This window comes from Anomaloglossus baeobatrachus, chromosome 1 (genome assembly GCF_048569485.1).
Source record: "Anomaloglossus baeobatrachus isolate aAnoBae1 chromosome 1, aAnoBae1.hap1, whole genome shotgun sequence".
NCBI lineage: Eukaryota > Metazoa > Chordata > Amphibia > Anura > Aromobatidae > Anomaloglossus > Anomaloglossus baeobatrachus.
The window spans coordinates 975,664,654-975,677,072 of NC_134353.1; the positions used below are offsets into that span (position 1 = coordinate 975,664,654).

The 12,419-nt window shown below is 50.2% G+C and overlaps 1 protein-coding gene across 1 annotated transcript in view; it reads right to left on the minus strand.

Annotated features, from left to right (window-relative positions):
* Positions 1-12,419, minus strand: part of SPAG8 (sperm associated antigen 8) — a 154,539-nt gene that overhangs the window by 49,232 nt on the left and 92,888 nt on the right. Inside the window, exons 3-4 of the mRNA XM_075330551.1 lie at positions 8,583-8,757; positions 3,120-3,165 (exon numbers count right to left, since the gene is read on the minus strand). Of these exons, the coding sequence (XP_075186666.1) occupies positions 3,120-3,165; positions 8,583-8,757 (221 nt within the window). The remainder of the gene's footprint in view (positions 1-3,119; positions 3,166-8,582; positions 8,758-12,419) is intronic.

Consider the following 12,419-nt stretch of genomic DNA (forward strand, 5'->3'; position numbering starts at 1 on the left):
GAACATTACAGGAGGGGTCGCACGATGACATCACACACCTCTGACACAGGGATGGAGAATATTACAGGAGGGGTCGCACAATGACATCACACACCTCTGACACAGGGATGGAGAACATTACAGGAGGGGTCGCCCAATGACATCACACACCTCTGACACAGGGATGGAGAATATTACAGGAGGGGTCGCACAATGACATCACACACCTCTGACACAGGGATGGAGAATATTACAGGAGGGGGTCGCACAATGACATCACACACCTCTGACACAGGGATGGAGAATATTACAGGAGGGGTCGCACGATGACATCACACACCTCTGACACAGGGATGGAGAATATTACAGGAGGGGTCGCACGATGACATCACACACCTCTGACACAGGGATGGAGAACATTACAGGAGGGGTCGCCCAATGACATCACACACCTCTGACACAGGGATGGAGAATATTACAGGAGGGGTCGCACGATGACATCACACACCTCTGACACAGGGATGGAGAATATTACAGGAGGGGTCGCACAATGACATCACACACCTCTGACACAGGGATGGAGAATATTACAGGAGGGGTCGCACGATGACATCACACACCTCTGACACAGGGATGGAGAACATTACAGGAGGGGTCGCACGATGACATCACACACCTCTGACACAGGGATGGAGAACATTACAGGAGGGGTTGCACGATGACATCACACACCTCTGACACAGGGATGGAGAACATTACAGGAGGGGTCGCACGATGACATCACACACCTCTGACACAGGGATGGAGAACATTACAGGAGGGGTCGCACGATGACATCACACACCTCTGACAAAGGGATGGAGAACATTACAGGAGGGGTCGCACGATGACATCACACATCTCTGACACAGGGATGGAGAACATTACAGGAGGGGGTGCACGATGACATCACACACCTCTGACACAGGGATGGAGTACATTATAGGAGGGGTCGCACGATGACATCACACATCTCTGACACAGGGATGGAGAATATTACAGGAGGGGTCGCACGATGACATCACACATCTCTGACACAGGGATGGAGAATATTACAGGAGGGGGTGCACGATGACATCACACACCTCTGACACAGGGATGGAGAATATTACAGGAGGGGTGCACGATGACATCACACACCTCTGACACAGGGATGGAGAACATTACAGGAGGGGGTTCACGATGACATCACACATCTCTGACACAGGGATGGAGAACATTACAGGAGGCGGTGCACGATGACATCACACATCTCTGACACAGGGATGGAGAATGTTACAGGAGGGGTGTACGATGACATCACACATCTCTGACACAGGGATGGAGAATATTACAGGAGGGGGTGCACAATGACATCACACACCTCTTACACAGGGATGGAGAATATTACAGGAGGGGTCGCCTGATGACATCACACACCTCTTACACAGGGATGGAGAATATTACAGGAGGGGTGCACGATGACATCACACACCTCTGACACAGGGATGGAGAACATTACAGGAGGGGGTGCACGATGACATCACACACCTCTGACACAGGGATGGAGAACATTACAGGAGGGGGTGCACGATGACATCACACACCTCTGACACAGGGATGGAGAACATTACAGGAGGGGGTGCACGATGACATCACACACCTCTGACACAGGGATGGAGAACATTACAGGAGGGGTCGCCCGATGACATCACACACCTCTGACACAGGGATGGAGAATATTACAGGAGGGGTCGCACGATGACATCACACACCTCTGACACAGGGATGGAGAATATTACAGGAGGGGTCGCACGATGACATCACACACCTCTGACACAGGGATGGAGAACATTACAGGAGGGGTCGCCCGATGACATCACACACCTCTGACACAGGGATGGAGAACATTACAGGAGGGGGTGCACGATGACATCACACATCTCTGACACAGGGATGGAGAACATTACAGGAGGGGTCGCACGATGACATCACACACCTCTGACACAGGGATGGAGAACATTACAGGAGGGGTCGCCCGATGACATCACACACCTCTGACACAGGGATGGAGAACATTACAGGAGGGGTCGCCCGATGACATCACACACCTCTTACACAGGGATGGAGAACATTACAGGAGGGGTGCACAATGACATCACACACCTCTGACACAGGGATGGAGAATATTACAGGAGGGGTCGCACGATGACATCACACACCTCTGACACAGGGATGGAGAACATTACAGGAGGGGTCGCACGATGACATCACACACCTCTGACACAGGGATGGAGAATATTACAGGAGGGGTCGCCCGATGACATCACACACCTCTGACACAGGGATGGAGAACATTACAGGAGGGGTTGCACGATGACATCACACACCTCTGACACAGGGATGGAGAACATTACAGGAGGGGTCGCACGATGACATCACACACCTCTGACACAGGGATGGAGAACATTACAGGAGGGGTCGCCCAATGACATCACACACCTCTGACACAGGGATGGAGAATATTACAGGAGGGGTCGCACGATGACATCACACACCTCTGACACAGGGATGGAGAATATTACAGGAGGGGTCGCACGATGACATCACACACCTCTGACACAGGGATGGAGAATATTACAGGAGGGGTCGCACAATGACATCACACACCTCTGACACAGGGATGGAGAATATTACAGGAGGGGTCGCACGATGACATCACACACCTCTGACACAGGGATGGAGAATATTACAGGAGGGGTCGCACGATGACATCACACATCTCTGACACAGGGATGGAGAACATTACAGGAGGGGTCGCCCGATGACATCACACACCTCTGACACAGGGATGGAGAACATTACAGGAGGGGTCGCACGATGACATCACACACCTCTGACACAGGGATGGAGAACATTACAGGAGGGGTCGCACGATGACATCACACACCTCTGACACAGGGATGGAGAACATTACAGGAGGGGTTGCACGATGACATCACACACCTCTGACACAGGGATGGAGAACATTACAGGAGGGGTCGCCCGATGACATCACACACCTCTTACACAGGGATGGAGAACATTACAGTCATGTAGGATATTTAGTGGATCTCACTCACCTGAACTCATAATAGAGAAGTTTCCGAATCTTTTCTTCCTTCAGGCCTGTGGATGAAGAAGTTGTAAAGCAGAGAACACATCATGGCAGCACAGTAGCTCAGTGGTTAGCACATGCTGGATCAGTGGTTAGCACATGGTGACTCAGTGGTTAGCACATGGTGACTCAGTGGTTAGCACATGGTGACTCAGTGGTTAGCACATGGTGACTCAGTGGTTAGCACATGGTGACTCAGTGGTTAGCACATGGTGACTCAGTGGTTAGGCCTGTTGCTTTGTAGAGCTGGGGTACTGGGTTCAAATCTCACCAAAGACAACATCTGCAATGAGTTTGCACGCTCTCCCCGTGTTTTTATGGGTTACCTTTAGGTTCTTCAGTTTTCCCAAAAAACCCATAGAAAATCCCCATCTAAGATGTAACCTTTAATTATATTATTAAAGTGCAGAGGGAAAACACTGGAGAAGAAATCACACAAAAAATAATAAAGGTGACGTGAGGGGACATCTGATACAGGTTTGCACTCTAAAGGCTACTTTACACACTGCGATATCGGTACCGATATCGCTAGTGTGGGTACCCGCCCCCATCTGTTGCGTGACACGGGCATATCGCTGCCCGTGCCGCACAACATCGCCCAGAGCCGTCACACATACTTACCTGTCCGGCGACGTCGCTGTGACCGGCGAACCGCCTCCTTTCTAAGGGGGCGGTCCGTGCGGCGTCACAGCGACGTCACTGAAACGTCACTGAACCGCCGCCCAATAGCAGCAGAGGGGCGGAGATGAGCAGGACGTAACATCCCGCCCACCTCCTTCCTTCCGCATAGCAGCCGGGAGGCAGGTAAGGGGAGCTTCCTCGTTCCTGCGGTGTCACACGGAGCGATGTGTGCTGCCGCAGGAACGAGGAACAACTTCGTTACTGCTGCAGTAACGAGATTTGAGAATGGACCCCCGTGTCGCCGATTAGCGATTTTGCAAGTTTTTGCAACGATGCAAAATCGCTAATCGGTGTCACACGCAACGGCATCGCTAATGCGGCCGGATGTGCGTCACAAATTCCGTGACCCCAACGACTCCGCATTAGCGATGTCGCAGCGTGTAAAGCCCCCTTAAGGCTATGTGCCCATGGGGACAGTGTCCTGCGGATATATCCGCAGGACATTCCGCAGGTGCTCCCAGAAATCCGCAACAGAACTTTCTCTGTTTCAATGCTGCGGATATGCTGCGGTTGTATTGCGGAATGTCGTGCGGATATGTTGCGGGCATTCTGCATTGAGGATACAGTACCATGGCTTCGGCACTGCATCCTCAATGCAGAACAAGTCCTGCAGTGATGGGGGTGCTCATACTTACCTCCATCATGCAGCACCTCGCTTTCCGGCGGCCGGGTCACTGTCAGCGTCTGCAGGAGAAGGTGGGCGGGCCTGAACTAACTCCGGCTGTCACATGACCGGAGCTCGTGCAGGCCCCGCCCACCTCTTCCTTCCTGTACCTGGCTGGATCCACTGAGCTGCTGTACACCAGACGGAGAAAGTGACATTGTTGTATTCTATCAAGGCAGGTAAGTATATGGGACCCTGCGGAGAAATCCGCAACAATAATTGACATGCTGCAGATTTGTCCGCACGAAAATACGCACGATTTCCGCTGCGGAAAAATCCGCAGCTTGGGCACAGCATTTCCCAAATGCCATAGAAATGGCTGGGGAGTAGCTGTGCTGGAGATTTTTGGAAAATCCGCGGCTTTTCTGCGAGAAATCTGCGGAAACTCAGTGCATTTTCCGCAGCGTGGGCACATAGCCTAAGGGTGGCTTTACACGCTACGAGATTGCTACAGCCATCTCGTTGGGGTCACGGATTTTGTGACGCACATCCGGCCGCTGTAGCAATCTCGTGTGTGACTACTAGGAGCAATTTTGGATTGTTGCAAAAACGTCCAAAATCGCTCCTCGTTGACATGGGGGTCCTCTCCCAATTATCGCTGCTGTCGCGTGGGTGAAGTTGATCCTCGTTCCTGCGGTAGCACACATCGCTACGTGTGACGCCGCAGGAACGAGGAACCGCTCCTTACCTGCCACACGCCAGCAATGAGGAAGGAAGAAGGTGGGCGGGATGTTCGTCCCGCTCATCTCTGCCCCTCCGCTTTGATTGGGCGGCCGCTTAGTGACGTCGCTGTGACGCCGAGTAAACCGCCCCCTTAGAAAGGAGGCGGTTCGCCGGTCACAGCGACGTCGCCAAGCAGGTAAGTACGTGTGACGCTGCCGTAGCGATAATGTTCACTACGGCAGCGATCTACACATAGCGCGAGCCCCTATCGTTATGACGCTATCACGCTCGCCATCGCTAGCATCAACTAGTGATGTCGCAGCGTGTAAAGCCCGTTTAAAGGTGACGCGGTGCCTCAATTCCACGAGGACTGAACCTCAGAGACTCCCCTTGCTGTGTTTTTTTCACGCAGGGTTTTTTTTTTTTTTTTAAATCTGCACGCCTCTCCTGAAGCCAGCGAAATTTATGGGATTTTGGGTTTGCTGTGCACACAGTGCATTTTTTTCTGTACGGTTTTGGTGCAGATTTTGATGCAGAAAAAAATCTTCAGCATGTTAATTACTTTTTCACTCATTGACTTCAAGGACATCAAAAATGCACCAAAACCGCATCTGGTGTTTGGTGCAGTTTTTTGCCACAACGTGCAGATTTGGTGCAAAAAAAATTCTGCACCAAATTTGCAGTGTGTGCACATAGTCTAATAATGCCCTACATGAAAGAGGCACATAAATGCCCAAAAACAGAGCCTGGCACTGTATATACGCAGGACAGACTGAGGAGGTCACCAGCCCCTGTCCTGGGATTCATCCGTGGCACGCTCATCCTGGAGGTCATTGCTACCTGATGCTACATCCAGATATACAGTAGAGAGATGGGAGAACGTTCCACAAAGTCACCTATCACTGCAGCCTCCACCAGTCAGGCCTTTATGGCAGAGTGGTCGACAGAAGCCTCTCCTCAGTGCAAGACATATGAAAGCGCATAGAGTTTACAAAAAAACACATGAAGGCCTCCAGACTATGAGAAGTAAGATTCTCTGGTCTGATGAGACGAAGATAGAACTTTCTGGTGATAATTCTAAGCAGTATGTGTGGAGAAAACCAGGCACTGCTCATCACCTGCCCAATACAATCCCCACAGTGAGACATGGTGGTGGCAGCATCATGCTATGGGGGCAGGGACAGGACGACAGGTGGCAATTGAAGGAAAGATGAACGTGGCCAAGTACAGAGAGATCCTGGAAGAAAACCTCTTCCAGATGCTCTGGACCTCAAACTTAGCCGAAGGTTCACCTTCCAACAAGACAATGACCCTAAGCACACAGCTAAAATAACAAGGAGCGGTTTCAGAACAACTCTGTGACCATTCCTGACCGGCCCAGCCAGAGCCCGGACCTAAACCCAATTGAGCATCTCTGGAGAGACCTGAAAATGGCGTCCACCAACGTTCACCATCCAACCTGACAGAACTGGAGAGAATCTGCAAGAAGAATGGCCGAGGATCCCCAAATCCAGGATCCCAAGAAGACTCATGGCTGTACTAGCTCAAAAGGGAGGGCGCCTCTACTCAATACTGAACAAAAGGGGCTGAATACTTATGACCATGTGGTATACTGAGCAATGACCATGTGAGATTTCAGTTTTTCTTGTTTAATAAATTTGCAAAAATTTCTACATTTCTGTTTTTTTCGGTCAAGATGGGGGATGGGAAGATGGGGGATGGGAAGATGGGGGATGGGGTGCAGAGTGTACATTAATGAGAAAAAAATGTACCAAATGGCTGCAATGAAACAAAGAGTGAAAAATGTAAAGGGGTCTGAATACTTTCCGTACCCAGTGTATGTGCCTCTTTCCTCACGTGTAGGGCATTATTAGGGTCAGATCTCGTGGATTGGCGGCACCATGTTAATTTAGGGTGAGGTAGGATTGCAGTCACCTTGGGTCATGCTGGGGCTATTATCCTATCGCTCGCGTACTGTCACGGCACCTCCTCAGTCTGTCCTGTGTATATACAGTGGACATACAGTATATTTGCCTCTTTCCTCACGTGTAGGGCATTATTAGGGTCAGATCTCGTGGATTGGCGGCACCATGTTAATTTAGGGTGAGGTAGGATTGCAGTCACCTTGGGTCATGCTGGGGCTATTGTCCTACGCTCGCGTACTGTCACGGCACCTCCTCAGTCTGTCCTGTGTATATACAGTGGACATACAGTATATGTGCCTCTTTCCTCACGTGTAGGGCATTATTAGGGTCAGATCTCGTGGATTGGGGGCGCCATGTTAATTTAGGGTGAGGTAGGATTGCAGTCACCTTGGGTCATGCTGGGGCTATTGTCCTACGCTCGCGTACGGTCACGGCACCTCCTCAGTCTGTCCTGTGTATATACAGTGGACATACAGTGTATATGCCTCTTTCCTCACGTGTAGGGCATTATTAGGGTCAGATCTCGTGGATTGGGGGCGCCATGTTAATTTAGGGTGAGGTAGGATTGCAGTCACCTTGGGTCATGCTGGGGCTATTGTCCTATCGCTCTGGTACTGTCACGGCACCTCCTCAGTCTGTCCTGTGTATATACAGTGGACATACAGTATATTGGCCTCTTTCCTCACGTGTAGGGCATTATTAGGGTCAGATCTCGTGGATTGGGGGCACCATGTTAATTTAGGGTGAGGTAGGATTGCAGTCACCTTGGGTCATGCTGGGGCTATTGTCCTATCGCTCGCGTACTGTCACGGCACCTCCTCAGTCTGTCCTGTGTATATACAGTGGACATACAGTATATTGGCCTCTTTCCTCACGTGTAGGGCATTATTAGGGTCAGTCCTTGTGGATTGGGGGCGCCATGTTAATTTAGGGTGAGGTAGGATTGCAGTCACCTTGGGTCATGCTGGGGCTATTGTCCTACGCTCGCGTACTGTCACGGCACCTCCTCAGTCTGTCCTGTGTATATACAGTGGACATACAGTATATTGGCCTCTTTCCTCACGTGTAGGGCATTATTAGGGTCAGTCCTTGTGTAGTGTTGCCAGGTTTAGGGTGCCAGTCTCCACGTTAGGCAGTACAATACATGTTTAGGGCCATATGAGGCCTGATGTCCCCTCCTTTCACCTTTCTTTCTCTCTTTTTTGTGTGACTATCCTTTTACAGTCTTTACCCACGGGGCATTGACAATACAATTAGAGGATACATCTCACATGGGCTTTTCTATGGGGTTTTTGTGGTTATGAACCCTTTGGATCATCCTGTTTTTTGCGTTCTCCGGTTTCCTCCCACACTCCAGACATACTGATAATGGGGAATACAGATTGTGAGCCCCAATGGGGAAAGTAATAATCACATTTGCGGAGATAATGACGCTATATAAGTGAGTAAATAAATACAAAATCAGTCTTAGCTGGCCCTGGTGAAGATCACGTACCTGTGTGTTGCCGGCCATTATCACACCCCGGCTTCCTGTATGCCTCTTGGTGTGTTGTAGACATGTCCGCCAGCAGCTGACTGCTCAATATGCCCTTGTGTCCGTATTTGTGGGCCTGTCCCTCCATGGTGAACCCCGAGGAAGAAGGGACGGCATCCAAACTTGCTGTTGCTCTCTAACAGGAGAGAGGCAGAAGGAACAGGTCATTAGAAAAGAGAAAGTACTGACCTGTGGCAGCGTTTCCATTACATCAAGGAGTGATCAACAGCAGAGTTTCCCCTACATCTAAGACTGAACAGCGAGGTTATCTGCAATAGAGCTAGGACTGTCATATGGAAAGCTGCACGAGAGCAACAACTGACTGGCGGCAGCATCTCCACTATACAGCGAGTACTGACCTAAGTCTCCAATACACTAAGGACTGACTGGCGGCAGCATCTCCACTATACAGCGAGTACTGACCCAAGTCTCCATTATACGAAGGACTGACTGGCGGCAGCATCTCCACTATACAGCGAGTACTGACCTAAGTCTCCAATACACTAAGGACTGACTGGCGGCAGCATCTCCACTATACAGCGAGTACTGACCTAAGTCTCCAATACACTAAGGACTGACTGGCGGCAGCATCTCCACTATACAGCGAGTACTGACCTAAGTCTCCATTATACTAAGGACTGACTGGCGGCAGCATCTCCACTATACAGCGAGTACTGACCTAAGTCTCCAATACACTAAGGACTGACTGGCGGCAGCATCTCCACTATACAGCGAGTACTGACCTAAGTCTCCATTATACTAAGGACTGACTGGCGGCAGCATCTCCACTATACAGCGAGTACTGACCTAAGTCTCCAATACACTAAGGACTGACTGGCGGCAGCATCTCCACTATACAGCGAGTACTGACCCAAGTCTCCATTATACGAAGGACTGACTGGCGGCAGCATCTCCACTATACAGCGAGTACTGACCTAAGTCTCCAATACACTAAGGACTGACTGGCGGCAGCATCTCCACTATACAGCGAGTACTGACCCAAGTCTCCATTATACGAAGGACTGACTGGCGGCAGCATCTCCACTATACAGCGAGTACTGACCTAAGTCTCCAATACACTAAGGACTGACTGGCGGCAGCATCTCCACTATACAGCGAGTACTGACCTAAGTCTCCAATACACTAAGGACTGACTGGCGGCAGCATCTCCACTATACAGCGAGTACTGACCTAAGTCTCCATTATACTAAGGACTGACTGGCGGCAGCATCTCCACTATACAGCGAGTACTGACCTAAGTTTCCATTATACGAAGGACTGACTGGCGGCAGCATCTCCACTATACAGCGAGTACTGACCTAAGTCTCCAATACACTAAGGACTGACTGGCGGCATCATCTCCACTATACAGCGAGTACTGACCTAAGTCTCCAATATACTAAGGACTGACAGGCGGCAGCATCTCCACTATACAGCGAATACTGACCTAAGTCTCCATTATACGAAGGACTGACTGGCGGCAGCATCTCCACTATACAGCGAGTACCGACCTAAGTCTCCAATATACTAAGGACTGACTGGCGGCAGCATCTCCACTATACAGCGAGTACTGCCGTAAGTCTCCATTATACTAAGGACTGACTGGCGGCAGCATCTCCACTATACAGCGAGTACTGACCTAAGTCTCCATTATACTAAGGACTGACTGGCGGCAGCATCTCCACTATACAGCGAGTGCTGACCTAAGTCTCCATTATACTAAGGACTGACTGGCGGCAGCATCTCCACTATACAGCGAGTACTGACCTAAGTCTCCAATACACTAGGGACTGACTGGCGGCAGCATCTCCACTATACAGCGAGTACTGACCTAAGTCTCCAATATACTAAGGACTGACTGGCGGCAGCATCTCCACTATACAGCGAGTACTGACCTAAGTCTCCAATATACTAAGGACTGACTGGCGGCAGCATCTCCACTATACAGCGAGTACTGCCGTAAGTCTCCATTATACTAAGGACTGACTGGCGGCAGCATCTCCACTATACAGCGAGTACTGACCTAAGTCTCCATTATACTAAGGACTGACTGGCGGCAGCATCTCCACTATACAGCGAGTACTGACCTAAGTCTCCATTATACTAAGGACTGACTGGCGGCAGCATCTCCACTATACAGCGAGTACTGACCTAAGTCTCCAATATACTAAGGACTGACTGGCGGCAGCATCTCCACTATACAGCGAGTACTGACCTAAGTCTCCAATATACTAAGGACTGACAGGCGGCAGCATCTCCACTATACAGCAAGTACTGACCTAAGTCTCCAATACACTAAGGACTGACTGGCGGCAGCATCTCCACTATACAGCGAGTACTGACCTAAGTCTCCAATATACTAAGGACTGACTGGCGGCAGCATCTCCACTATACAGCAAATACTGACCTAAGTCTCCAATATACTAAGGACTGACTGGCGGCAGCATCTCCACTATACAGCGAGTACTGACCTAAGTCTCCAATACACTAAGGACTGACTGGCGGCAGCATCTCCACTATACAGCGAATACTGACCTAAGTCTCCAATATACTAAGGACTGACTGGCGGCAGCATCTCCACTATACAGCGAGTACTGACCTAAGTCTCCATTATACGAAGGACTGACAGGCGGCAGCATCTCCACTATACAGCGAGTACCGACCTAAGTCTCCAATATACTAAGGACTGACTGGCGGCAGCATCTCCACTATACAGCGAGTACTGACCTAAGTCTCCATTATACGAAGGACTGACAGGCGGCAGCATCTCCACTATACAGCGAGTACTGACCTAAGTCTCCAATACACTAAGGACTGACTGGCGGCAGCATCTCCACTATACAGCGAGTACTGACCTAAGTCTCCAATATACTAAGGACTGACTGGCGGCAGCATCTCCACTATACAGCGAGTACTGACCTAAGTCTCCAATATACTAAGGACTGACTGGCGGCAGCATCTCCACTATACAGCGAGTACTGACCTAAGTCTCCAATACACTAAGGACTGACTGGCGGCAGCATCTCCACTATACAGCGAGTACTGACCTAAGTCTCCAATACACTAAGGACTGACTGGCGGCAGCATCTCCACTATACAGCGAGTACTGACCTAAGTCTCCATTATACTAAGGACTGACAGGCGGCAGCATCTCCACTATACAGCGAGTACTGACCTAAGTCTCCAATATACTAAGGACTGACAGGCGGCAGCATCTCCACTATACAGCGAATACTGACCTAAGTCTCCAATATACTAAGGACTGACTGGCGGCAGCATCTCCACTATACAGCGAGTACTGACCTAAGTCTCCAATACACTAAGGACTGACTGGCAGCAGCATCTCCACTATACAGCGAGTACTGAACTAAGTCTCCAATATACAAAGGACTGACTGGCGGCAGCATCTCCACTATACAGCGAATACTGACCTAAGTCTCCAATATACTAAGGACTGACTGGCGGCAGCATCTCCACTATACAGCGAGTACTGACCTAAGTCTCCAATATACTAAGGACTGACTGGCGGCAGCATCTCCACTATACAGCGAATACTGACCTAAGTCTCCAATATACTAAGGACTGACTGGCGGCAGCATCTCCACTATACAGCGAGTACTGACCTAAGTCTCCAATATACTAAGGACTGACTGGCGGCAGCATCTCCACTATACAGCGAATACTGACCTAAGTCTCCATTATACTAAGGACTGACTGGCGGCAGCATCTCCACTATACAGCGAGTACTGACCTAAGTCTCCATTATACTAAGGACTGACTGGCGGCAGCATCTCCACT